The sequence below is a fragment of the Mixophyes fleayi genome, chromosome 5, assembly GCF_038048845.1.
Source record: "Mixophyes fleayi isolate aMixFle1 chromosome 5, aMixFle1.hap1, whole genome shotgun sequence".
NCBI classification, from domain to species: Eukaryota; Metazoa; Chordata; class Amphibia; order Anura; family Limnodynastidae; genus Mixophyes; species Mixophyes fleayi.
The window spans coordinates 140,057,668-140,085,446 of NC_134406.1; the positions used below are offsets into that span (position 1 = coordinate 140,057,668).

The 27,779-nt window shown below is 37.0% G+C and overlaps 1 protein-coding gene across 1 annotated transcript in view; it reads right to left on the reverse strand.

The window, feature by feature from the left end:
* The window catches only part of TMEFF1 (transmembrane protein with EGF like and two follistatin like domains 1), a 210,724-nt gene extending 183,645 nt beyond the window's left edge, over window positions 1-27,079 (reverse strand). Inside the window, exon 1 of the mRNA XM_075212887.1 lies at window positions 26,324-27,079. Within this exon, the coding sequence (XP_075068988.1) occupies window positions 26,324-26,483 (160 nt within the window). The 5' untranslated portion in view covers window positions 26,484-27,079. The remainder of the gene's footprint in view (window positions 1-26,323) is intronic.
* Between the last annotated feature and the right edge of the window lie 700 nt (window positions 27,080-27,779).

Sequence of the window (27,779 nt, forward strand, 5' to 3'; positions counted from 1 at the left end):
CTACTAGCATAGACAAGAACAAACGTCCTTTGCTCCGCAATCCCATGTGATTTGGTGGAAATCTAGGCACCCCAATGCAAATTAAAGCACACAAAGGATTCTCCTTTGTGCTTAGAGAATTATGTACAAGACCACCATAGGGGTTAATTAAAAAGTATATATTTTGCTGAATGCTGAGAATTTGAAAGGACTAATATAAAATATATTAGTTAATTCTGATGTACTACTTAATGCACTGATTTAATTATTGCTCCACTGACAGTGTCAGTCATAATGCTGATTTATTTAGCATGATAACTAAAAGAGCAGGGTTGATAGGGTATGCTAGAAATAAATTTAATCTGCATATCATTAACACTAACATATGTATATTAATATATTAGTGGGGTTGGTGGAATGCAACCAAAACATTTTTAATTTACATATGTTATGTCAGAAAGACATTAGTAAAGATGAACAAGGATTTCACATTAGTGGTCATAGCGGGTAGAGGAGAAGGGAAGATGCACAAATGACTTGTATCTGCAGCACTGAGAAATCTCATGTTGGACAATTATGAAGAATATCAAATAGATTAATAATGGATAGAAATATGAATAAATAAACAATATATTAAGTGAAGATAGTTCAGTAAGTGTACACATTTATGTACAGCAATTTATACATTTACTGACTAAAAATACAGGAAAGAATTTCAGTCATTTGCGCCAATAGGGTACATGTAAAAACTAAAATTTGAAATTTTTAGATATGATCAAATAATTTTCTAAAACCATAATCTGAACACTACAAAACTGTAACACGTTAATGACGTGGAACACAAAGCCATGAGTGTTGGAAATAGATGGTTGACATGATGTAGAGTTGAACTCAATCTATCTCAAACACAAAGCCTTTCCCAACACTTATTTCTGCTGTGCAATTTTTTTCCAAATAGCAAATCTGCATGGTTCATTGTCTAATATTCCAACTGCGTGTTTTATCACATTATCATAACTGGTTTAATCCAAAAGGAAATATGTTCCAATCCTGTTTATTGCCACATAGCTAGTGTAATCACGAGCTTCGGTGGGTTCTGTATGACCTATCTACTGCTGGTCACCTCTGTATGCACTTTCTGCTCTGACACAATCAGGTATCAATCACATCATTATCAGCCATGATGAGCAGCTCTTGTCCAAGTTGGGCACTAATTCTGTTGCTTGGTGAGAGCAGTGAGTGGCAGGATCAGCCCATTGGTTGACCAGGTTAAACTGATACATAAAAACCAAAGATATCATATCATGTGCAAAAGAGTGTTTGTGTGCCTATTAAATGGTTACATCAACATAAAGTTGTATTCTAAATGCAGAACTTGAAAAACATCACAACAAGGTACAAACTTATAGAGATTCAGAGAAGAAAAAAAGAATTAGTTAGTGACATTAAGCTGCCTGTTCTGAAGGGCGATTAATATGTCCTTGAAAGATCGTTTTGCTTCTGATTCAGACATCAAGTTGACCCATTTGATCTTAATCATATATGTCTCCTGAATTTAGCATTGACTTTTGGAATTAGACTGAGCTCAATAAATTAATTGAGGTTACTTGAAAAGACTTGATTTACATCAGTTAATTAATTGAGCCCAGTTTCACTCAAGAAAAAAAGTCAGAGCTAGGTTCAGGAGGAGACTAATATCATTCAGATTGAATGGGTCAGGTTGACATCTCTACAAATCCTGTCAATAAGGTATTAAATTAAAAATGAACATAATTTAAGAGCAAAACAACCATAAAGTGTACTCCTCCAAGATGACAGAAAGACACTGTTGGTTGGCGATAGCTACTGTGATGCTGTATCAATACTGGAAGAACCCTGCAGTGGACATTGCATATTTACTCACACCACTCTAACAGACAGTTCCAGAAACAGAATTCTGCTGAGATCTTCTAGACTGGATCTTCCATATACCATATCCTGCACTGTACTAGTGTTTAAAACTGAATTAATTGCTTGTGCCATGAAACTTTGTTTATTGTGCCTAAGGTTTTCTGCTATATTGATGCTGCCAGTTTTAAGGACTCAGCAGCATTCTTGAAAATACTCCATGACTGATAGTAATCATCAAAGTGTGATGTATCAAGACAGCTAAACTGTTATAATAGCTGATTTGAGTGAATATATAAGGTTTTTATTTTTGGGTAATTTGTGTGTTTTTATTGTTTTATTTTGTTAACAAATGTGTATGTAAACTTTACTCATTATTTGCAGTGGATAAGCATGGCCATATCCATTTTGTCATATACAGCAAATGATGTGATTGCAGTAATATCTAAATACTTAAATTTCATTTCTCCAGCTCTGTCTGTTCTTATTTGTTTTCATATTGACATTGTAAGTCTATGAATATGATCCAGTTTCTATAACCTGTAAATGTGGGACCTCTTTTGTGCATCTGAGAAGGTAACCGGAGGGGTCAGTGCAGCCAGAACACAGCTTGGACTTTGTTACTATGTTTACCAGGTAAAGCACACATGAGCACTCATATTTTCATTTACTGTTTATAGGAGTAGTGGTGATGCCTCCGGGCAGCAAGTATGACAATAGAAATACATTTGCAAGTGTATATCCATTGCTATATTTAGCTTAGTCCAGCGGTTCCCAAAGTGTGCGCCGCGGCTCCCTGGGGTGCCGCGGCGCTGTCACAGGGGTGCCGCGATCGCCCTAGCAATAAAAAGAAGAGAAAAATAATTAAAATTAAAAAAAACTTACCAATCATCCAGCGACGGATCCTCCTCCTCACTGACTGCCGGGTGTGACGTCATCAAGTCCGCCAGCCTCAATGAGGAGCAGCAGCAGAGAGGACATCAGGAAAGAAGGTAAGTAAAGGAGAGTGAAGGGGGGCACAGAGAGACACGCTGAAGAGGGCAGAGAGACACGCTGAAGGGGGACAGAGACACGCTGAAGGGGGACAGAGAGACATGCTGAAGGGGTCAGAGAGACAGGCTGAAGGGGGACAGAGAGACAGGCTGAAGGGGGACAGAGAGACAGGCTGAAGGGAGAAAGAGAGACACGCTGAAGGGGGCAGAGAGGCACTCTGAAGGGGGACAGAGAGACACGCTGAAGGGGGACAGAGACACACTGAAGGGAGACAGAGCGACACGCTGAAGGGGGACAGAGAGACACGCTGAAGGGGGACAGAGAGACACTCTGAAGGGGGACAGAGTGAGATGGCGAAGAAGGGGACACAGAGTGTGAGATGGTGAAGAAGGGGACATAGAGTGTGAGATGGCGAAGAGGGGGACAGAGTAATATGGTGAATGGGCGCAGTGATATGATGAAGGGGCACAATGTGATGGTGAAGGGGCCTAAATACATCTTAAGTAATTTTTACCCAATTACTTAAAACACGGGACTACCCGGTAATTATTTTGGCTTAGGGGGGCCTTGGAAAGATTATGGTGACCCTAAGGGTGCCTCGAACTGAGAAAGTTTGGGAACCACTGGCTTAGTCTATGAGATGACATTACTTATGTAAATCAGACTACTGTAGCAAAGGCACTAATAAAATGCTATTGTTATGTTAATATTGTTTTACCTAACTATACATTTCGGACAAAATATTTTAAAAATAAAGTCTTCAAACCACATTCAACTTTACACAATATTGTCACTATTCAGAAGATGGACACTTTACAAAAGTAGTTATACAGCTAGAAATATTTATATTGACAAAACCAGTCACTCTAAACTGAACTTTATTGAATAATGGCAATTAACTAAAAAGATCTATCTTCATTTCAAATCTATGATGGTGACTCACAAATCAGAAATACTTGTTGACAGGTCTGAAAATTGATTACTAAAGAGACAATTTGAAAAACATTAATTTATCTAAGTACTATGTGTTAATTTGTCTTCCCTTTTGTGTCACATTATGAAGGATGGATCAAAAGCAAAAGACCCATGACATTTGTATTAAAAGATTCAAACATCAAGCATCTTGCAGTTTCAGCTATGCATGAAATAAGTTTGAGCATGGATCAAAGTTATAAAAAAGTTCCTCTTTTTAATATTACATAATCAGTGAGGGACCAACTGATTATACTAACAACTATATTGCCGCTTCAATGGAAGAGAAAGAGCTGCAAAACAATCTCAATGCTAGACGATGTCATATGATGTTGCCTCTCTTAACTAACTGCTTCTAGTGCAGTCTGCTCAAAAACCATTTTGAGCCTGTTAAATTATTCATTGACAAATGAATAATGAATGAGCGTTAATAAATTCAATATTAAAGCTAAATTACACACATATGAAGAATAATATCATGGCTTTGGCTAATCAGTTTTTCTTTCTGTCTTAATGAACTCTGGAGCAGATTGTAAAAGTGTTAAAAAAGTGTCGCTTGTGCTAAATAGTTTGTGAGATTTAGATGCCAAAATCATAAAACAGTACAATGTTATATGAATAATAGCGAAAAATGACATTCACACGTTCAAATGAAATTTATAAAGATATCTTTCCTATAGTATGCCCAATACATGCTGTGTGCTGATGGACCCTAATGTACAATATCATCTAAGGTAGTGATGGGCAACTTTGAGGGCCGCACTGTGCGGCCCTCTGGCCTTCAGAAGGGCCGCACATTAGTCTTAATCTCATTAGCAATTGAAAACAATACATTTAATCAAAGAAAAAGACGCCTATATGTAATAACATATAGAAACTTCCCTTTACAAGGCAGCGCCGCTTTAAATTTAAGCGCCGAAGACGCGGAACTCGCGGGAGTTGAAGAAACCGGAGGTTAATACATTTACCCCCAGGTATTTTAAACTAGTGTTACAAGCTATAACAAAGAAATCTGACACTAAAGCAGGAAGGAGCTGGTGACCGCAGGTGAAGGCTCGGAGGACCGCATGCAGACCTAGGGCTGTCTGCTGCCCATCACTGATCTAAGGGATCCAGTATCTTGTTTGAAAAAGCCATGCCTGATTATGGATCATAAAACAAGAACATGGTATTATTTTATAACATTATTTATTTGGCACTAAATTAGAATATGCTGCCAAGAAAAGTTTATTTGAATTTGTAAACAGCTACTGCATAAAGGGATTGATACTTTCTATGCCCTAGAAACTGCTAACATTAATTAATCCTAGAGACAAACTTCCCTACAACAATGGATCAACAAGCATGATACATGTCCTTGCTGGCCTTGGTTCATTTGTGCAGTATTGCCTTTAAAATTCAGTGAACCTTGAAGGATAACTGGGATTCAAATGTATATTCTTTGGGAGGTTAACAGCACATGCATGTACACATTTAAACACTATAATAACTAGAAACAATAATAATAACTGAAACATGAAGCTGTATCAAGATGCAAAGCAATGTATAAAATATTTGCCAGCCTGGTCAGGAATTTGAATGCATAAAGTTTGCATGGGAATAGTGGAACTTATATACAGAGGATATATACCTGTTATTAACATTAATATACCAAGTCAAACGGTTACAAAAAAAAATATCTAATATTATACATACTGTAAGTAAACATACCCAACATACTATTTACCCTATCCATGCTCTAACAGCAGATGTGTTATAGAAGTTGTTTGGTTTTCATCTTGCATCACTGGAATGAGATGGAAATGAGGGCTAGTGCACACAAGCCTTAATATACCAATAGAAGTTTTAGTTGTTGTAGATTCAGATTAAAGTTTATAAAAGGATTTACGTGTTTTTATCGAAACATTATTTACAAACTGAATTTAGTCCGAATTTTGATCGAACATTAAATCTTTTTGAGAATAAAAGCAAAAACCCCATCTGAGGAAAAATGTTGAAGACTTTTTCCGCCTCCTTATGTACCAGTGACACATGGGTTATCAGAAACTGATTTAAGTTAACCTTTAAAAATCAAAATCACAGCCTTTCTAGCATAAAGTATGTGAAATAACCACACCAGTCAACTACATAAAAGCCATAATGTTGAAGGGAGAGCTATAATTCAATATCAGTCAGACAGTGTATTTCATCAATATAGAACATTAACTATAACCAACCACAAACCACACCAGGAAGATAAAGCAACAAAGCAGTACAATAAAACATTAGGAAAATTCATCCCTATCAAAAAAGAAGGTCCATGCTTAAGTAAATGAAATCTGTTCTTAAGTTGCACCAGAATGTATCTGTTTCACCACTTGTTACAACATAACTCAAGCATTCTAAGATGTGTCATTAAAGTAAAATACATTGAGTGTTATGATATTCTACTGCAGCTCTGTTGGTATTACCTTCAGACTCCATTACAGAAAGTTGAAGCCCCTCCTTCTTCTTTAGGATAGTGTCCTGATTAGACTGCAGTCATTTCAATTTCTGGATATAGCCTTGTGCATAAATCCACCAATCCACACATTGTGTTTCTGTAAAGCAATTTTACCACCATGTAGCTGCAAAGTTAGAAAAATCTGCATTTTTAAGTGTAGTTAACATTTAATAACATTTTCCCCATAAATGACTATGGGGACTGCTATGTAACAAGTTCAGAAAATGAAATTACACATACGATAATGTAAATTTCACTTCTGTTCTATGGGAAACTTCAGATCCCTCACCACATCTTACTGCTCTCCCCTCCGGTCACTATCGCAAAGGTGGTCACCTGGCAATAGTGACCATAGAAAAAGATAGGACAGGGATCTTCGCAAGGAACAGCAGTTTATCATGACTGCTGTTCCTGTTGAAGTTTTTTAATTAATGCAGACAATCGTTAAATCCTTATCTTTGCAATAAGGATTGAAAGGGATCGTGTTAAAAATGAGGTCATTCATAAATATGCCCCTTAGTCCCAACATAGTCCCAACATAGAAATTTGCTGTAAAAGAGTGGAGGGCATAGTAGTCAAATAATGGCTTTCCTTGGTCTTTAACTCCTCATTCCTCTCACCAAAGAAACAGTTGCAAGTGTCATGGCTGGGATGTGGTGGAACGGGGAAATTAGCAGTATGAATGTGCAGCTATCAGATCTGCAGCAACTGCGTGATGCTATCATGTCAACATGGACTAGAATTTCTAAGTAATATTTCCAGCACTTTGCTGAATCCATGTCACAAAGAATTTAGGCTGTTCCGGGGGTAAAGTGGGGTGCTGCCCAGGACTAGAAAGGTTTACCTGATAAAGTGACCACTGAGTGTACTTGTTTTCCCCATATGCACAAGCAATTTCAAGGACTTGCCCGCATGCTGTTTTAACAGCTCAAGTTTTCTCTTGCCAATATATTTACGTGTAAGTTGCTATAATAATTTTAATAATATATAATGAAAAATGTAAATGTAAAGATCTATAATTAGCTGCGGACATCCAAAATAACTAAAAATCTGTTTAGATATGACACAAAAGTATTTATTCTAATAAATGTGCGGTGCCTTCTAGGTGGACCTCTAAGCACTATCCCTTAGTTATGTAGTTACTTGTCTTTTATGTATGTTTTGCATATAATGTATGGATGTATATATGTGTGTATAATGTATGTGTGTATACGTGTGTGTATAATGTATTTTTTAACATTTACATTTTCGGCTTTAATAAATATTGATTATAAAACCCAGAGGTTGTATTAAATATTCAAGAGATGAGGAATTGTACTGTGCATCATTTGCACTTTTATGAAGTGAAAATATTTTGCTTTTGTGTTGCATTGGCTTTGCTGTGAATAACATGTTTTAATGTGCAAGTCTAAGGGGTCTATCTATCAATAGATGGAAAGCCCTAAATCCAGTGTCCCCAAAGTTCTAGTTTTGTACCTGCAACTCATAGGCTTAATAAGGTTTTGAGTCATTAACAGGAGTTTCCCATGCAATTGGAATACACAGGATTCAATATTGCCTCATTCCACTACAGTTTAAATGAATAGGTAATTGAACTGAATAGACCATTGACATGAATCCTCACATTAAAAGATATTTAATTAGTCTCCATTGATGTGTGAAAAAAGCAGGAATTTCCCTGGACTATCTTCACCACCAGCCAATCACATCATGACTATCTTAAAAAACTGCTTGTGATTGGATTGTGAGTGGATAATGTTACTCCCGGCCAATTAATTCTTCTGACATGCTGCAGCAAGAAGTTTGCAGCGCCTCTTACATGGTAAAATTGCTAATCTTCCTAATTATTTAAACCCCCACAGACCATGGAAGAGATCCAGCATTTTTCTGTGCAGTGCTGGTAGTGTCGGGGAGGAAAAGGGCAGGCTGTTTTTTTGGGAAGGCATGCTTTGGTGGGGGGGTCACCATAAAGATTACAGTCCTGCAATGACTAACCGGGGACTGTTTTCACACTCAAAGCGGGATCCCATGCTTGTGGTCTCCCTGCTAATAGTGGGAAGCAGTCCAGGCAGTCTAGTGCTGGTTAAGGGTTTGGGGGGGCAATGGGGGGGGGGGGTAAGTCATGGCAGGATGTTGTATTTATTTAACTATTTACTTTGTGTAGAGTACACACTGAAAACGATAAATGTATTATTAAAAATAATGGGAAAAGCTCCATACTGCTGGCATTCTCCTAGTATTTGCAAACCTATGTGAATGTACATATCAACTGCATATGATGTATTTTCACATGCGGTTTGAACTTGCAACACCAGTGTGTAAGCAGCCTAAAGTGTTTATTTAAATTGTAGAAAACAATTCTCATAGATAGCAACAAACAATTAGTTTTGGTCGAAATGATCATGTACCTCCATATAAGAAGACTGCAAAGCATTGATTAATATCGTACAACCTACAGCAGCAGATTGTATGGGATTACTTACAATCTTTATTGCAGAACCCAGCACTGTATCCATTAGCATGCAAGCAATAGCTCTCTTTATGTCTCTGGGGTAGGGATGTATACAAACTGTATTTCTTCATGCACTGTTTGAATGACATTAGCAGTAGAAATAATAGTAGATCCCTTGACAGTTGTTGTGCATAATCTTGTTCGATAAGGAGGCAAGGCTTTTTGCTTTTGGCCTGAAAATTTCTACAGCTAAATGCTACATCTCTGAAATATTTCATTTAAACTGTAAATGTGAGTGTGAGTAGACTACTAAACTTGTCCTAATGGGCCTATGAGGGCGGTCAATCAGAACATGATTGCGGTGACGGATTCACAGGGAGAAAATACATAAATAATTTAAATACAAATGAACACTGTTATATAAGCATGTGCATGTGTAAGTATGTCCTTTTCACCTTATGTTTGATCCTGCATTTTTATCATTGCATATTCAAAATGCCTGTCTTTTTGTAAAGGACTATAGGGCTAGATTTACTAAGTTGGTGGTTTGAAAAAGTGTGGATGTTGCCTATAGCAACCAATCAGATTCTAGCTGTCATTTTGTAGAAGGTACTAAATAAATGAAAGCTACAATCTGATTGGTTGCTATAGGCAACATCCCCACTTTTTCAAACCCGCAGCTTAGTAAATCTAGCCCTATAGAGTGTGTTGAAAAAGGAAAATATATTTTGGGTTTGAGTCTCAAAGCTTGTCTTGCAGAATATTATACACTATATTTAGCACACAATGGGACTGATCATATGCAAAAAAAATCAAACTGCAAAAAGAAGTCTTGTGTGAGTATACATATTTATGCCCCAAGATAACAAACAAATCCAGCTTCACTCTATCAAACGCTGGTTATAAAATGTCAAACAGGTACAGAAAAAGGGAAGTGATCAAGACAAGCTAAAGGGGCAGGTAACTACACAAATGGCAGAGCTGGAAGCATAATGTAAGGGAAAAGGTGTTGGAGAAAGGGATCAAGCTTCAGGGTAATAACTTTTCTACCACATAAAACCAGAATTGATGACCTAAAAGGCATTAAAACTTTGCTGTGTCCCACTAACGTACTTGTTATCAGAATCTAAAACTATGCCATTTGGCCTGAATCATTGTATGCTCATAAATGTAAGAGGATGCTGCAGCTCTGTTTCAGAAATGTCTCTGGGCATTTGGTGCATATGTACAATACTGTGCAAACCATTTAGGCAGGTGTGGAAAAAATGCTGCAAAGTAAGAATGCTTTAAAAAATAGAAGTGTTAATAGTTTATTTTTTTCAATGTTGCCTGTTTCTTTGTGCTTCTTCAAAAGAGCTTGAACATCATTTCTTGAAATCCCAGTCTGCCTTGAAATCTTTGCCTGAGAGATGCAGTATAACTACCTTGTTTCTTGCCATCTTCCACAACCTCACCTTTGCAGCACAGTTTGGTTGTTCCTCACCCAGTTTTAAGCCTCCTACACAACTGTTTCTGTTTCAGTTAATGACTGTGTTTCAATCTACATATGAAAATGATGATTATTATCACCTGTTTGATATGATTGGTTAAGAATACACCTATAATCCTACAAAATCCCTGACTTTGTGCAAGTGTACCTAGAATTGATGCTGTTTTGAAGGCAAATGGTGGTCACGCCAAATATTGATTTGATTTAGATTTCTCTTCTGTTCATTCACTTTGCATTATGTTACGTGATAAAAATAAACTATTAACACTTCAATTTTTGAAAGCATTCTTGCTTTGCAGCATTTTTCCACAGCTGCCTAAAACATTGGCAAGGTATTATGTATACATCCCGCAAATTCTAAATGAGGCATTATCTCACCAGATTAGCACAGTTACTCTATTTTCCACGTTATTTAGTGAAGTGAGCAGAGCACACAGATCACACGATAAACGACTGTTTGGTCAGATATTGCATTAGTATGCAGGCCCCCACAATCAAATTTTATTGTACTAGAGAACACTGCATTCTTTAATTTGGTTTTATAAACTTCCTAAAAACCACAATCAAAAATGAAATGATGTTGGGCAAATGTGGAAGTGTGTATGCACTCAAGACCAGCAGCGTATCTCTATATAGTGTGCAGAGTCACAATCTTTTCATCAGATGGTTAGAAGATCACAGATCTGAAGGTAAACCATGTAGGTGTGTATGCATGAATCTCCATGCTCATCAGGACTTTTAGTCGTTGGTAAAATATTTCCAGAAATCGCATCTGAAGTAAGATTGTAATATTGTGTACCCAGCTTTACACATTTCATTTTGCCATAATAAAAGAAAATAAATAGAATGAAACATTCTTTGTTCTTTTGCAACATAAACATTGGTTTACATTTCAAAGGAATGCAATCCATGATATACTTTTAAACCACAAATTGAAAGAGCTAGGAACAGTGGTTAGCAACTCAAATTATCTTTGAGAATTTCCATCTCCTTGTCAGAACCATACATGTTTCCTTCTACCCAACAGCAGGACAGAGTACTAACAGTTTACAGGTTAACATTTAATGGCTGCTTAATCTATTGGACTAGATTCTTCCTATTACTCTGAATGGTTTAGCACAGCTGGTTCTTGCTGCCTGATTTATCACATAGACACAGGGTGATGGTGTCTTGACTTAAGTCTAACCACAATATGTAACATCCAGAACAGTATCATACAAAACATCTAACAGAATTTTGTGGTATTTATAGTGATTATCATTGCTTTATGCCTCCTCCATGCCCATCAATCAAAAAGTCTTGGGGGTAAAATTACCAAGCTGCAGGTTTAAAAATTGGAGATGTTGCCAATAGCAACCAATCAAATTCCAATTTTCATGTATTTAGTACATTCTACAAAATAACAGATAGAATCTGATTCATTGCTATAGGCAACATCTTCACTTTTTCAAACCCGCAGCTTGATTTACCTCCCAATGAACAGTGCAAAAGCATTTTTACCCAAGGATCTGTCTCAGTTTTCACCACTCCGACTAAGACGGATCTCAACCTTGCACCTTTCTGCGGTTAGAGAAGTGGAACAGGGAAGTTAGTTGGTGAGCCTAGCAATATAAAGGCGTGCACATGCACTTTACATGCTATGTTGAGTTGAAAGCAAATGAAGATATGTCTCTAGGATACGTATATTTTGCAGGCGCCTTCTCCTGATGCAACAGACCTTACTTTATTAAAAAAAAGAATTAAAAAAATTATTAAATTAAAAAAAGGTGTGCACACTCTCTCAAACAGGATAACCAACCCTTGTGCTGTTTAGGGGGGAGCACAATTTTTTTTCACATTAATTTATTTATTCAGTAATCTGCTTTACAGGGCCGCTGTGACTGATACACTTAAGTGTATCATGCACACTAGTCCATAAGCAGATAAAGAGACGTGTCTGTGCATTTTGCATAGTACTCTGGGTTGCACGGAAGTAAAGATCTGTTTGGCTTGGAATACTGTGTAAATTACGGGATGCAATTTACACTTACGAGTTAAGTGTAAATTGCGTCCGACTGTACATCAGGCCCTAAGTGTGTACAATAGTTAAATTTCCAAGTATACATATCGGGGAAAATACAATTTTCCTTATTGGTAAAGCAATAAAAATATCAAATTGATGTGGAACTTATGCCATTACAATTTATCAAGCTATCCTTAAGTGAAGACTACCTAAATAAATAGGCTTAAAATATTTATTTTATAGTCTAGTTAAGTATGATTTCACAATGATATTTGCAAGACATTATGGGAAAAATACTGTATATTTTGTCAGTACAGTGAAGAAGAATTCCTAAGTTAAACAGAGTCAGGTCTTTATTGCATACTTTGTATACATGTTTTTCATATTATTATTGTTCATTTATATAGCGCCAATCATATTTCACAGCGCTGTACAGAGAATATTTGTCATTCACATCAGTCCCTGCCCCACTGGAGCTTACCATCTAAATTCTTTAACACACAGACAGAGTAGTGTACATTTTGTCAGAAACTACTAACCTATCATATGTTTTAGGACTGTTGGAGCAGACATGGGAAGAACATACAAAATCCAAACAGATTATGCCCTGGTCGGAATCAGACACATGTGGGCAGCACCAATTGATCATTGGTGATAATATTAAATTAGCCACATCATCATCATCATCATCATCATCACAATTTATTTAAATAGGGCCACTGATTCCGCATATATATATATATATATGTATATATATTTGTATATATGTGTATGTATATATATATATATATATATATATATATATATATACACACAAGGTAACCCGTGCAGGATACTCATGCATTCTAGTCAAATCAAGCTACTTCAGGTATTAAAAAGGTTCTTGTCATGCATTTGGGGCTAGGCCAGGCCTCCTCAGGGGAAGAGCGTTACTTCCCGATGTAAGCGCCCTTTTTTAACGTGGTTTTGTCCACATGTCACCACCTCATCATTCTTCTCCATCACCTCATCCTTCATCTTCATCGCCACGTCCTTAATCTCCATCGTCTTACTGTTCTAAAACCTCTCGATACACAACGTTTCTGCTAAACACCTTATCGCTGTGCTCAATCAATCTTCCTTGAAGAGCAGTATTCATAACCTGCACTTTTACATCACTGCTTCTCTGTACTCGTGAAAATGCGACATACAATTGTCCATGACCAAACACAGGGTCTGGTAAATAAATACCCACACGGTCAAGAGTTTGAGCCCTCAACTGGTAAATTTAGCCTTTACTACCCCTCCCACGGGGGGAAGGGGGGATGATGGAAGTTAACTGACTTCACTATTATAATTTTTTTTGTCAAATAATGTCAGTATACCAAATTTCAGGTCAATTGGATGAGCCCTTTCTGAGAAAATAGTTTTTTACACATACACACACACACTAACACACGCCGCTAGGCTTATATATATTAGATATACATATATCTATAATATAAATGTCTAGTGGCGTGTGTTAGTCTGTCTGTGTGTGTGTGTGGAAAAAATAAAACCAAACTGCAGCGCCACCTGCTGGGCGGAGTTATACACTGACCTACTAAATTCTTAGTGTGTGCGGAAAAAAAAATTCAGAAAGGGCTGAAATTTGGTATACTAAGATGTTTTTAATTTATTAGTTGTTAAAAGTGTTTATAAAGATTTTAAAAAATATATATATATATTTCTTGAAGGAGAAGTGACAGTTGGGAGTGGTTGGTGGTTGCCGGGGGTGACAGTGGGGAGTGGTTGCTGGTTGCCGGGGGTGACAGAGTGAGAGGAGTGTGATACTCAGGACCGCTGAGAGAGATCCCTGTATCTGGATAGACATCTGGATAGATGTGGCGATGAAAATGAAGGATGAGGTGATGGAGAAGAATGATGAGGTGGTGACATGTGGACAAAACCACGTTAAAAAAGGGCGCTTACGTCGGGAAGTAACGCTCTTCCCCTGAGGAGACCTGGGCTATGGCCCAAATGCATGACAAGAACCTTTTTAACACCTTAAGTAGCTTGATTTGACTAGAATGCATGAGTATCATGCACGGGTTAACTTGTATGTATGTATATATATATATATATATATATATATATATATATATATACATACACACACACACATATATATATATGATGTATATATATATATATATATATATATTTATATATTATTATTTGCACTATGATTTGCATTTTTCAGACTGCTAGTTAGGTTCTGTTTACAACTTGACATTTACATTATTTGTGATAATTATAACACAAGGCATATGTACATTCATTGCGCTTTATTTAATGAAACAGGGAAAATGTGTAAATCAGCACAGTGTGCTCTGTGAGCAGATATGGGAATACAGAGTCATTACTAGAACTTTTTGTTGCAGATAAAAGCTCTAGTAAATAATTTAAAGCACAGGGTGAATCTTTGTACTTACTATCTTTTTCTCCAGCCTCGGAGGCTCATATTCAGATAGTGCTGCCCATTGAAGTAACTATCTTTGCAGTGTTATTGCAGAGAAGAGAAAAATCAAGTACTTGTTGAAAATGTCAAAAAAGATACAAAAAAAAAAGGAAATAGCTAAGACAGGCTAAAGTGGCAGGTAACCACAAATTGCAGAGCTGGAAGCATAATGTACGAAAAAAAATGTTGCAGAAAAGGTTCAAGCTTCAAGGTAATAACTTTTTACCACATAAAACCAGAATTGATGACCTACAAGGCATTAGAACATTGCTCTGGTCCTACTAAGGTACTTGTTATCGGAATCTAAAACTATGCCATTTGGCCTGAATCATTGTATGCTCATAAACGTAAGAGGATGCTGCTCTGTTTCAGAAATGTCTGTTAAGCTCTTTTGTGATGTGAGCCAAATGGCTGAGAAGAGCTGTGATAGTTTGGGTGCTTCCTGTATTTATGAAACTGCTTAATGCCAGACAGGTTTAGAACCCATTCTTTCTACTCATATTTACCTTGGTTAATCATTTGTTATAGGATAATAGCTTTGCATTTATTTGCATTTGTATTGCTTTTGCAGCTATTACCCTATGACGGTGTGTATGTGGACATGGAATGACACTCACTAGGAAAGCTTCTAAATGAATCAAGTCTTTGGAAATATCACAGATGCATTTAATACATTTGCAACCCCATAGTATTAATGTGTTCAAAGCCTCTGTGATCCATCCATGTTAGTAAAATATATATTAAATATTTTTAAACTGAAAGATGTTTTCTGTGAACTCTTCTTACGAGTCTTTCAAGATGCTCAATGCAAGCAGTATTAGGATTAAAACTTAATTTTAAACTGAAATTACCTCTGCTTGTCAGTGATGGTAGTACACAGGAATACACAATACAGTACATGTTATCTTCTCTGACATATAGGAACAAAGGAAAATGTACAATCAGAAGGAAAGACTAATAGATAGAGCAGACATCCAACCAGAGGGAATGTTCCCAACTGTGCATATGAAAACCAGCAAAAGTTTATTACAAGTGTAATGTAGGATGTATGAACGTGATTTCATATAAAAGCAAGTTCCACACATATATTCTGTTGTTGCTTCTGCTGTATGTGACTTAATGCATAAGTCTGACATTTATGGGAATATTATTTATAATGTGATTGGCTGAAGATCAGTCTAGCACTACAGACACTCTAGTCTAAGCTGCTGCTTATACCTGGTCCAGTGGACTTCAAAGTCATTTAAACATGTATGTTGCTCATAAATCATAACATAACAAGCTCTCACGCTCTTGCACAATGCACCAAAACATTGATGGGATTTACTCATACTTGCCAAATTCCGGGAGACTTCCGAAGTTTGGGGAGTCCTTCCGGACCACCAGAAGACAAGGCAAACCTCCCGGACCCTGTAGAATGCCAAAATTCACGGCATTGAATAGAGGGGACAGGGCTTAAGCCCCGCCCCCACTATTCAATACCGTGGATTTTTGTATTTTATGGTAGGGGTGGGGCTATAGTGACGTAATTACGTCATCACGCCTCCTCCTACCGCGTCTGTCACATGATCTGTACTCCGATCTCGCGGAGTACAGATTTAAAAAGTTGGCAAGTATGGTTTTACTACTTAAAAAGGGGATCCAAAGGAAGTTGGAAATAATCCCTTGTTGCATTATCACATTAAATGCAAAACCTGAGTTACACCTCAATGATTATATTTCTTCTCAAAGCTTAACACAATAATAAAAATGGAGGGGTACTGTTGTCCCTATAAGGCCCTGGATATTTGGCAATAGATCCTTACATGCTACTTAAACTACCTGTTCCAGTTCTTTCATCCAAGATGTCTGCTAGTCGGCAAGTGCGTTCTATCACAAGGAGGTAATGAGCATTATGGAGGATGTGGGGTGGAAGTGCTCTTCATGGCCTTTCTATTGATAATACTTTGGTATCATTTCAGCAGCTTTAAAATATTTTATTTTACTTTTTTCTGATAACTTTAGCTGTGTCGTACAGTCTGTACACATTGGGGTCCCAGAGGCCCAGAGCTCGCCCTTCCTGTTTACAGATGTTGTTTACAAAACGACCTAGTATTAAATTCATGTCCAAAATCTCTCTGCCCTTAGACAAAGCATATGTGGCATGGCTAAGAGATATTTCAAAGGAATATTTTAGAATGTAACGTAGACAACCGCTAAATCAATAATTATATCATAAAAAAATTAGTTGATATGAACAGACACTTTTGTGACAGATACTATATACAAAATAAGATATATTATAAGAAAGCAACTGCTGGCAGCAACATCAATCAGCAACTGATCTCACCTAATGACCTAAAGTAAAACAGCAAGACTAGTCTCCAACCTAACAAAGGACCCTACTCTGTTGCAGCTTTCTTAGTCAGCTGATAAAAAAGATTTGACATAAATCTTCACTGGAGCAGAGAATCAATAATTGCTCACAGCTCCAAGCGAATTGTTCCTCCAAACAATTTTCACACACAAAATCTAAGCATCTGAGTAAATTTCCCTTTCAATTATCCTAAGAAGTGATTAAAAAGCCATTTACTCAGACAAATTTCTTACACTTTAATAGGGGGGGGTAATAGAATAAATAAACGATAGTACAATCTGAACTTTGAAAAGCAGATATAAAAGATGTAATAACAGCAATAATAAAGCTGCAGAAATTATGGCTAATATGTGATACATATTTACTCAAAGCTTATGACATAACTATATAGAGCTATACAGTCACAATGACCTAAACATACTATTAAAATGAAAAATTACAAAACAACTTTATTAATACAAAATACAATGTTAACGAAACAAGGCACACCAAATACTTCAAATACAATAAATCATATATTGATAATGAAGCAAATAGTAATTAGTTTATCCCAAGAAACAAAAAAGTAGTATTAAATTAAATTAATCCCAATAGAATTAAAATTTATCAGATTGTGCTCAGGAAGTTTGTGTCACTGATAATGTCAATGGTTTCTAAAATAGACTAATTGTCCATGCTACTTTGCCTGTTTTGGTTGCAGAATGCAGTCCTCAGTATCTGTCCCTTTTCTGCATGATGCATAAGGTGAGATTTATTGCAGTTGTATATACAGAATACAATGCATAGAGAATAATGCTGTAGATTATAACGATATTCAGTCACTGTGGAGTTCCATGACCATCTAATGAGACAACAATAGTACACCAATGACATGTTCTGATCAAAGTGTTGAGGGGAATAAAGTTATTTAAGAAATGTGACTGGAAAGGAAAAACAAGGGATGTAAGGTGTATGTAGAGATACAAGTATAGGATATTATTTACTTTAACTACTCTCCATTTGAGATGTATTTTACCAGAGGTAAAAAGCACCTTTTAATTAAGAAATGTCCCACTCAATGGTGTGACATGATTTATCGCATACCCCCCCCCCCCACCCCCCAACATTTCAAAAAGCAAAATCGGGACACAAATAACCCCTACCCACCCAAGCCACGCTTAGTTCCACCCAACTATGAACAGACATACCCGAGTCAGGCCCATATTATTAAAATGTAATGGAATATGCAAATCAGGATGTATACTGTTGTTAATGTCTTCCATTATCAGTATGCATAACTGCCTCATCTCGAATATTCTGCCTGCTGCCTCTTAAATCTGTCTCTGACGTTTTGCCTCCTCTGTGATAACCCCTCCCACTCCCGCCAACAAGACTATTCCCATGCCACAATCTACCTACAGAGCTCCTTATCCTGCCTGTTCAGACTCTCTCCCACAGTTTTCAAACCTTTAAACATGCTCTGAAACCCCAGCTTAATTTAATTTAAACAGTGAATCCAAATAGAAAAGCATGCTGTTTTTTGGCATTGTGTTATCACCCCATTCACAAGTAAAATGCTGTCACAGCAGTCATAACCAACATGCCTTGCTTTACCTTTTCAGCTTTTTGCCCAATATAAGGAGCACTTTGTTACACATTTTATTAACCTTTTTTTACCTCTAGGAAAAGCATGCAATTGTATATGGGAATGGAACATATTGGTTCTAATGACCCCATAACCACTTCCGCTTGCTGCTGTCTTTTGGACACTGCCTGCTCTAAATGTATGAAAAACTGAAGTGAAAAACAATCTTATGTACAGGGTTCATTTTACAAAAGAAAACACACAAAAAAAGCTTATACCGAGTATTATATTATACTGTAGCACAGAGAAGGAGATTTGTAAAATTAATTTCAAAATGACTGTGTATAAAAGAAACATTTCCGGTTTTCAGTTTTCATTCTCAGTTTCTATGCGTAAAATAAAACAATAAACATAAAGATTTTTAAAATACAACTAAACTGAAAATACACATTGCATATAAGAACTGCTAAAAACATTGACCACGGATATAGAAAGTAAAGTTATTTATCATACAGTTTGTACATGGGTAAGCAGCTTTTCAGTGTACACACTTTCTGACACACTATGCAGTGAAAGAAATTTAAGGAAGTTTACAGAAGACAATAGCTTATACTTAGCTAACTAACAAGACTATTTTTACTATAGAACAAATATTAATGTATATTTAGTTGAGATTGTTACAATTTATATTGGATCAACCTTATTTAGTTCTGGTCTTTTACTACAGCTTGCCTAGTTTCAAGTGAAAAGTGCAGGGGGTGTGACACAGAAAAATGCATCATTTTGGGCTCATCCCCTGGTATGAAATGCCGCAATGGCTACCTGAACTATTAAAAATTTGTGACTCCCACGAATATTCTGGGAGAGTAGGCAAATATGTTTAAAACATTTGGGATAATGCATCCCTTACCATACCTCCTAACTGTGTCGATTTTGGAGGGACAGTGCCGGTTTGGGAGCTTTGTCACACTGCCCTGACCTTTGGTACCTTTGTCCCAAATGTCAGAATGTTGGGTGGAATGTTCCGATCACTTACTGCTCTGTAGAGATTTTAGGGTAGGGGTTATATCAGAGAATATGCAGAGATATTGAGAACTGCATTAAGAATACAAAACTTCATGAAGTACTGTGCAGGTGGTCAATACTGGGACATATCCAAGGGCAAAAATCTCCAAGGACAAATCTTAAAAACCTGGAACCATCTGTGAACATTAGGGACAGTTGGCAACTGTGTTATTATAGTTAAACAATAATGTTTTCTTTTTATTTTGTGTAATATAGATATCCTAATGTTCATTACTCATTATTGAAAACCCTAGCGGCTTTAGTTTTTTTCATGCATTATCTAATAGACTTGTCTACTCTTTAGTTATCTGACCTTCAACTTCTGTTTACATACCTACGCCATATGCACACTATTGGCCCACAACACCAAAAGATATTTGCACTGGGAATATGACACCACATGACGTTGGGGCCCTCAGTATAAAGTGCATATGGAATTGGTATGTAAACAACTGAAGAACGTCATGGTCGTTCAACTCTTAGGCACAGTGTACTTGAGAGTGCACAAAACAAAAATATAGCACATAGGTAGGTCAGTTCTGAAAAATTTGCCTTATCCTTTATTTATGTTAAATAATTTAAGTCGACAAAAGGTGGACTTAGGCTTGGTACACACTGGAGGTTTTTCAGCCGATTATCAGGCCAATCACCCGATTAACGACCTCTCTGGCACATGTCACGTTAGTGTGTACACTCACACGGTGAACGACAGTTGTTCCAAAGTGCCGATTGTTTCATTTGGTTGGTCATACTGTTTAACAATCTCGCTCCAATCACCTGTCGATCATGTAGTGTGTATGCACGTGTTTGCACGCACGATCACGATCTACATAGAGTTTACAGAGTCATGGTCTTTTCAGACGATGCCGGCAGTGAACATGTCCTGGTGACTAAGGACCTCATTTAGAGTCGGACAAAAAGTCAGTTTTAGGCGCATCTAACCAAAAAACACTACCACGCATGTGCAGAAAGCACCATATCCGCCTGCATCTTGGACGCAATTAACACTGGCGACAGCTTGCGACTCACTACGAGAGAATGGGAGGAACGAGGAATTGTGAAGGCGTGACCATGTAAATACATCCTAGTCGCAGTGAGGCGCAGACGCAACACACGTCAAAACAGGGCTAAAGCTGTGCGGCAGGAATTAGGTGGCGCAAGCTTTAGCTAGCTGCAGGAACTGCTCACAGCTCGATAGGGTATTAAGAGTGGGACACAACTGGGATTGCTTGCCACTCGTAATACCCTACCAAGCTGCGGCACACTCCCACTCCTACACTTCTTAAACGGACTTTGCATCCGACTCTAAATGAGGTCCTAAATGTAGAGAGTGCTGTAGATGGAATAGTTTGTTTGTTTGGTCTGAGGCTGAAAATTTTGTTTCAGAGTCACAAAAGCTAACGAAATTCGTAAGGATATGTAAATAGCTATAACAAGGTGGATTTAGCCAGTGTGACAGGAATGAGTGAATGAGGGACTATTGTGCTGTCATTCTGTAAACGACTAGAGGACCAGATGAAGAGCACAGATCTGAAGGTAAATCTCTTTAGTGTGTATGCATCAATTGTCAGACCGATTGAACCTTCAGTCGCAGGTACAATCGTTGTAGATAACAAGTCGGTCGAAAAATTATTCAGTGTGTACCTAGCATAAGCCTTTAAAATCTCCCTTCTGGTCTGTGATGGTAAACATATTTAGGTGCATCAAATGCACACCATATATATCATCATAATCAATATTTATTTATATAGCGTCAGCAGATTCCCTAACACTTTACAATTGGGAACAAACAGTAATAAACAATACTGGGTAATATAGACAGAGAGATATGAGGGCCCTGCTCACAAGCTTACAGTCTATGGGACAATGATTTGATACACAAGGGTAAGTGTTGCATCATATTGCATATTTGTCCAGCTAGAATGCAAAGGTTAAAAAGTGTTTAGCGGGCTGTATGCTCAGTCATACAACTATGGTTGTTGTCTTGTGTTAGCTGTGTAGATGGTGGTAATAGGGTAACCTAGGGAGAATAAGAGGGTGGTTGACAAATATTATAAGCTTGTCTGAAGAGTTGGGTTTTTAGAGAACGCTTGAAGGTTTGAAGACTATAGGAAAGTCTTATTATGTGAGGGAGGGTCTATTTAATTTTATCTATGTCAACAGACAACATGGGGACTGCCTTCAGTTTTTAAGAAGATTACCCATGGGTGGCTATCACAGAAAAACAACTTCTCCTTTAAACCATATTGCTTGGTATCCTGACATCAAAGCACAATTACAGTGCACATATGCAGCCAAATCAAAATGGTAAACCATAACTGTATGGCGATGTCTTCTCGCCCCATGATCAGCAGTTTATGGATTCAATTCCATAATCTGGAGCAGCACTGTGGAATAATCCAAATATATAAAACAGAGTTTACAACTTGACAGTTTACTGGTCATCAGAGTATTCATACTAATATGGATTTTAGTGATTAGCTGGTTGTGAGGTGACTGGCTAACTTATACACTAAAAAGTCACATTTGTAACATTCAGTAAAACACATCTTGTTTGTGACGATACAACAGTTAAGGAACCCATGTCTTCTCAGTTTCAATATCTTTGAGTTATGCCTTGAACCAAAGTGGATATCTAACACATTTGCCATCAATGATAGTTTAGCTGTGGGACAGACTGACAGGATCAGTAGAAATGCATCATGATAATGCCTATGGTAGCACTTATGAGGCCTGTATTCAATTGAAATGATAAAATATGATTAAATTATGGTTAAAATTGAAAACATCTACTTCTTTCTCGCTAGTGTAAAATGTGCAGATGCCCACCTGCCAAAATGGTAATGTCTATTTATTTATAGTGTGCAATAAGGAGATCAATAATAAAAATCAGTGGTGGGGGGCAGGGGACTTTTTTGAAAAATGGTACATTGCAAAAAAAAGTGCTGTAAACCATAGTAACAAATCTGATGTTTTGATTTGGTTGCTACCTTTTTTGCACAGATACGTGTACAGCAATTTTCATAAATGTACCTCACTGGGTCCTCATCTCATTATGGGGCCTATAGATTTACCTTCAAAGAAGTTTTAATTATAGTAAGTTACAACATTTTAAAGTAACAAGGCTACTAATTATTAGAGGATCTCCGATTTCTGCTGCAGTCCCAGCCTCTTACACCGCAAATACTGTCCCTATAGGTATTTATGGGGACTGTGAAAATACCCTATTTATCAAGCTCAGAAATTTGGAGATTGAGCCCGACAGCTGAAGATGGCGTTAGTAGTTCTCTCCGTTCTTCCCTACCTGGCAAGCATTGTGCTCCACCCCCTCGCAAATTGTGCAAGGACATAAGACCCTGTACTACAGATTATTCGCCTGGAGAGGCTCCTATCAGAGCCACTGTTCCGTCTAATAAATTTTAATAAATGTCCACGTCAATTTATTTTTTATTACTGCGATAAAAAATTATGATTAATATGAGCAATATGAATAAATGGACTCCTATGTCAGCTGATGCTGTTATTCATGACATATGAACCATAAAGACAGTGCACCTTAAAGACACTGAGGGCTATTCATTAACACTGCTCAGAGGTACAAATCTGCATTGAGGCAAGGCAGCCATTCACACATTGCTTTCATTGTCAAACTTCTATTAGACAGATTAAAAATTGATTTTTCATGTGTTAATGCACCTTTGCACCTATGAAAAGTGTAAATGACATTTACCTTTGGCTATTACGCTATCTTATAAGAAGCCCATTTTACGTACATCAAAATGGAATAGAAAGATGTCAAAATATAATAAGTAGACACTAAGCGCCTATATGATAACTTTACAGCAAAATGACTATAACAGCCCAGGAAACGGGAAAATAAATCCCGTCACATGGTGCCTACTCCAAAAGAAGTCACTAGGCAATTTCAAAAGTTGACTTTTGGTCCAAGGAAAATTTTTGCACCAACCTCCCAATCACAATAATTTTTTCTAAAGAAAAGCATTACCATGTAATGGTGTAGGAATTTGGGTGTTTTGTTTCACATAACTGTGAAATTTACATCCATTTGCATGCATGTTAAGTATAACTTTTTAAACAGAACTCACCTGAAGGCATCTGGAACACATGCACAAACACATGCATTTGGTATATTGTTTTCTGATCAAAACTTTGTTTGCCTTTATTTACAACCAGTATATGGACAGTAAAATAAATTGTTAGAATATTGTGAAATACTTATTCAATGACAAAATACTTATTCAATGACAAAACAGAATGTTACTAAAAATGATCGGTAAGCATGATTAAAGGAAGTAGCATTTATTATACCTCCATTTAAAATAATGTTCTATTTTATTTAAAATGTATTCTAAAAATAATGTTTAATACAAGAGCATATCCACTAAACAAAATATTATTTAATATTAATAATAAGTATTAACATTTAGATCAGTTTGCAAAGTTTGTAATAAAAGGGTTAAAAAAATAAATTATATATATATATATATATATATATATATATATATATATATATATAGTTAAATAAAGGTGCAAATGAAGTGTTTTTATTTTACCATTCACCATTCTTGTTGTGTTTTTTCATTACTGTATATAAATCATCTTTGCTCAAACATTAATATAGTTATTAGAACTTTAAAACAGTCCTTTTAGTATTGATTTTATAACCTTAGACCACGAGGTCAATTCATGCTGAAACTCCCTTCAACCCGAGAGTAGTGCCTATCTTTGAGTTAAAGAAGAATCATTTTGCAGGTTTTCACAGTAGGACGTAGGATAAATTGATCCTAGTGCTTTACATTTTTAACAGTGTGTTCAAATGACCTATATACTTGATTAAAGCAAGCTGTTAATAACTGGAACATGCTAACCTGTTAACCTTTTCCTTTACAAAATGAATTGCATCACAAGAGAAAATAGGACACATAAATCAGACTGAAATAGATGTATTAAACACAGACAATATCTTAACTAAAAAAATCTGGGAAACAAGTATACTGTACATAAATATAGTGAATTAATATTACAGGTCATCACTCACACTGTACATGAAATGCAAGATAAGAACCTATCAATGCAGAATAAACTGTATAATGGAATATTACTTATATAGCTGGTATATTTTGTACATTAGGCTGTTGAATACCCACCATAAATGTGTTTCTAATGGCAATATTTAAAGTATCCATGACAGAACTACTATTTGTTTATTTATTATTATTAAACTGGAAGCTGAGCACCTAAGCACACCAGTAATCATTTCTTAGTGATTTTGTATAAAATTACAGCAAATATATGTACGTACTGCAAACAAACCAGTATTGTATCCATTGCATTACATAATTATATAAGAATGATAAATGTTCTTGTGTTAATATATATTGGGTTACTCCTTGTAGCCATAACACTTTGAAAAAGAAATACACAATTAACGAGTAATTAGCATACATTTCAGTTATTATGCCAATGCTGAGCCTCCCTTAAGGGATGAAAATAAATGAACCCAATAGGAATAAATATGCTTAACCATAACTTCATATTAGGTCAAGTACACATCAGCACAGACTTATGCCAATAAAACCATAGTCAGCTAAAACAAAAGTAAATGAATAATTCTCAAATGCAGTGTTATCCTTTCATGAATTACATTAAAGCAGGAGTGTTATGATGGGCACAAGGACCCACAGATGTGATCACAAGCAGCCAGAATCCGGACTTTCTGCATGAGAGGAGCAGCTGTTAAGGCTTTATTTTATTTGATCTGCCCAGAACAATCATCTTTCTGTGTCAATTCCAGTCCTAAGGGTTTGGTCACATGGCCCAATCTGCACTCATTTGGCTACTTCCTAGCGACTGAGTTATGCAGAAAGTGACACAAAACACAGAAACACCCCAGGAAAATATACCAAGGGGTGCGGTTTACTTATTAATGACTCCTGCCATCCACCTGCCAGTGACCAGGCAGTGATGGATCAGCTGCCTACATACTGTAACAGCACATAAGGACTTGCACACCCTTTTGTTCACAGAGCACTGCTGAAACAGAAATGTCCTAAAACAATAGTGCTGTTTTAAAGGATGGCCCAGTGCTCTTTGTTTAATAGAATAGGCTGTGTTACTATAAATACATACACAAATGTACTCCTTTAAATTAATACTGTAAATGATGGTACATTAACATTTGAATCACCATAAAATGGGTGATAATTGGCTAACAATTTTTGAGAAATCAGCATCTACGTGTTTATACATACACAAATGCCATGTATAAAATGAAATTTTAAAGAATTAAAAATAAAATAATTTATAGTGCATGTTAACAGCAATGTGATATATATGTACATTGTATAAACGTATGTGTTTATATACATACATGTATATATATATATATATATATATATGATATATATATATATATGTGTGTGTGTGTGTGTGTGTGTGTGTGATACATGCATGTATATTTTCATTGCCATTGTGATGTATATGCTCACGTACTGAGCCACATATGGCTGCATGCACAGATGCCATGATCCAGCAGACATGGACTGGTAGTTCACATAACTGGTACAAAGATGGGTATGTTACCTGAGCAATTAATGCCTTTGCCTTTGCCATTTTGGCACTCGCTGGGCATCTGGTTGGACGTCTGGACGCCGGAGAGAGCTAGGAAGAAGACAAATACTGAAGACATGGACCAGAAAGCCAGGGATCCCAACAGCCTGGAGGCAGGATGCAACCCTTCCATGATGAGGAGCAGGATGCTGGTGTTAGAAGATGCTGTGGCGAGAAGAGTAGTAGCTTACAACGGCAGGCCAGGAGCATCAATAACAGCAGAGAGCACACGCCAGACTCTTCCCTTGGTTCTCCAACACAGAGCAGTTATTAAGCATTCCCTGCATACAGCAGCCTTTCTGTCACTCCAGCTTGTGTGTGCGGCTTGTGTTATATCTCACTCCCGTGATCTAATACCCACGAGAAGAGCAAGAGTGCCAATGTTGTCCAGTGACTAGCACAAATAATTTTCATCAGCATACATATAGATCAGTATGTAATTCTACCACCCGGCAGCTTCACATACACCTCCCCCAAGACCATCACTTCTTTCCAGTGATGAACAACGGGATGTCACCCATCCTCAAGATTATGCCAGAACTAAATGAGCTGTGTCTTTCTGTACCCTCCCAGTCCTATATGTTGTTGCCCCTCCCTTCCTCCAGCTCTGCGCTGATTGCCCCTTTACTGCCTGGCCGGGTTATTGTTCCAAGCAGCAGAGAGTCTGTCACCAGCCACGAGATGGGTGCAATACGTGTGGCTTCTGGCAACAACAAAGGGAGCGAGTGGAGCAGGAGGAGGGAGAGAGGATGACTAGGAGGAGGAGGAGAATAATAAGAGGGGGGCCACGTGACCACCCCCCTTGCCTTTCTTCAACCTCTCCCCTATATAACAAAAAGTAAACTCATGTCATCCTCATCAAGGAATCGGCAATGTTAAGTATGTCTTACCTTCGGAAGAATAGAAAACTATGTTACAGTCAAACTACAATAAACAATATAGTCATATGACCATATTAATAATATACCAACTCTGTACCCAGAAAATGGGGTGTGGGTGAAAACCAGAATTGCCGGAATGCCGGAACTTTACATAGTGCATTCTATTCTGCTACACAGATATGTTCACTGTAATATGTGGAACAACTATTCCGCATATTATATTGTCTATATATATATACATATATATATTTTTGTAATAAAACTTAGAAAGCCAATTTGTGCACAGGTAGAACAGTTAACTAGAATATATAGATATGATATACAGAAATATATATATATATATATATGCATACATACATATAATTATATATATTTTTAGTAAACCGTTCTACCTGCCTGAATATATGTCGGAATGGAGCTCTGAGTGTATTACCCATCCATTCCGACTGCCGGAATGAGGATCTGAACACCTTAGCCATCCATCCGGGTGCCAGAATAGGTCTGCCAGTACTGTAGTAATCCATTTCGGGTGCCGGAATGGATCTATG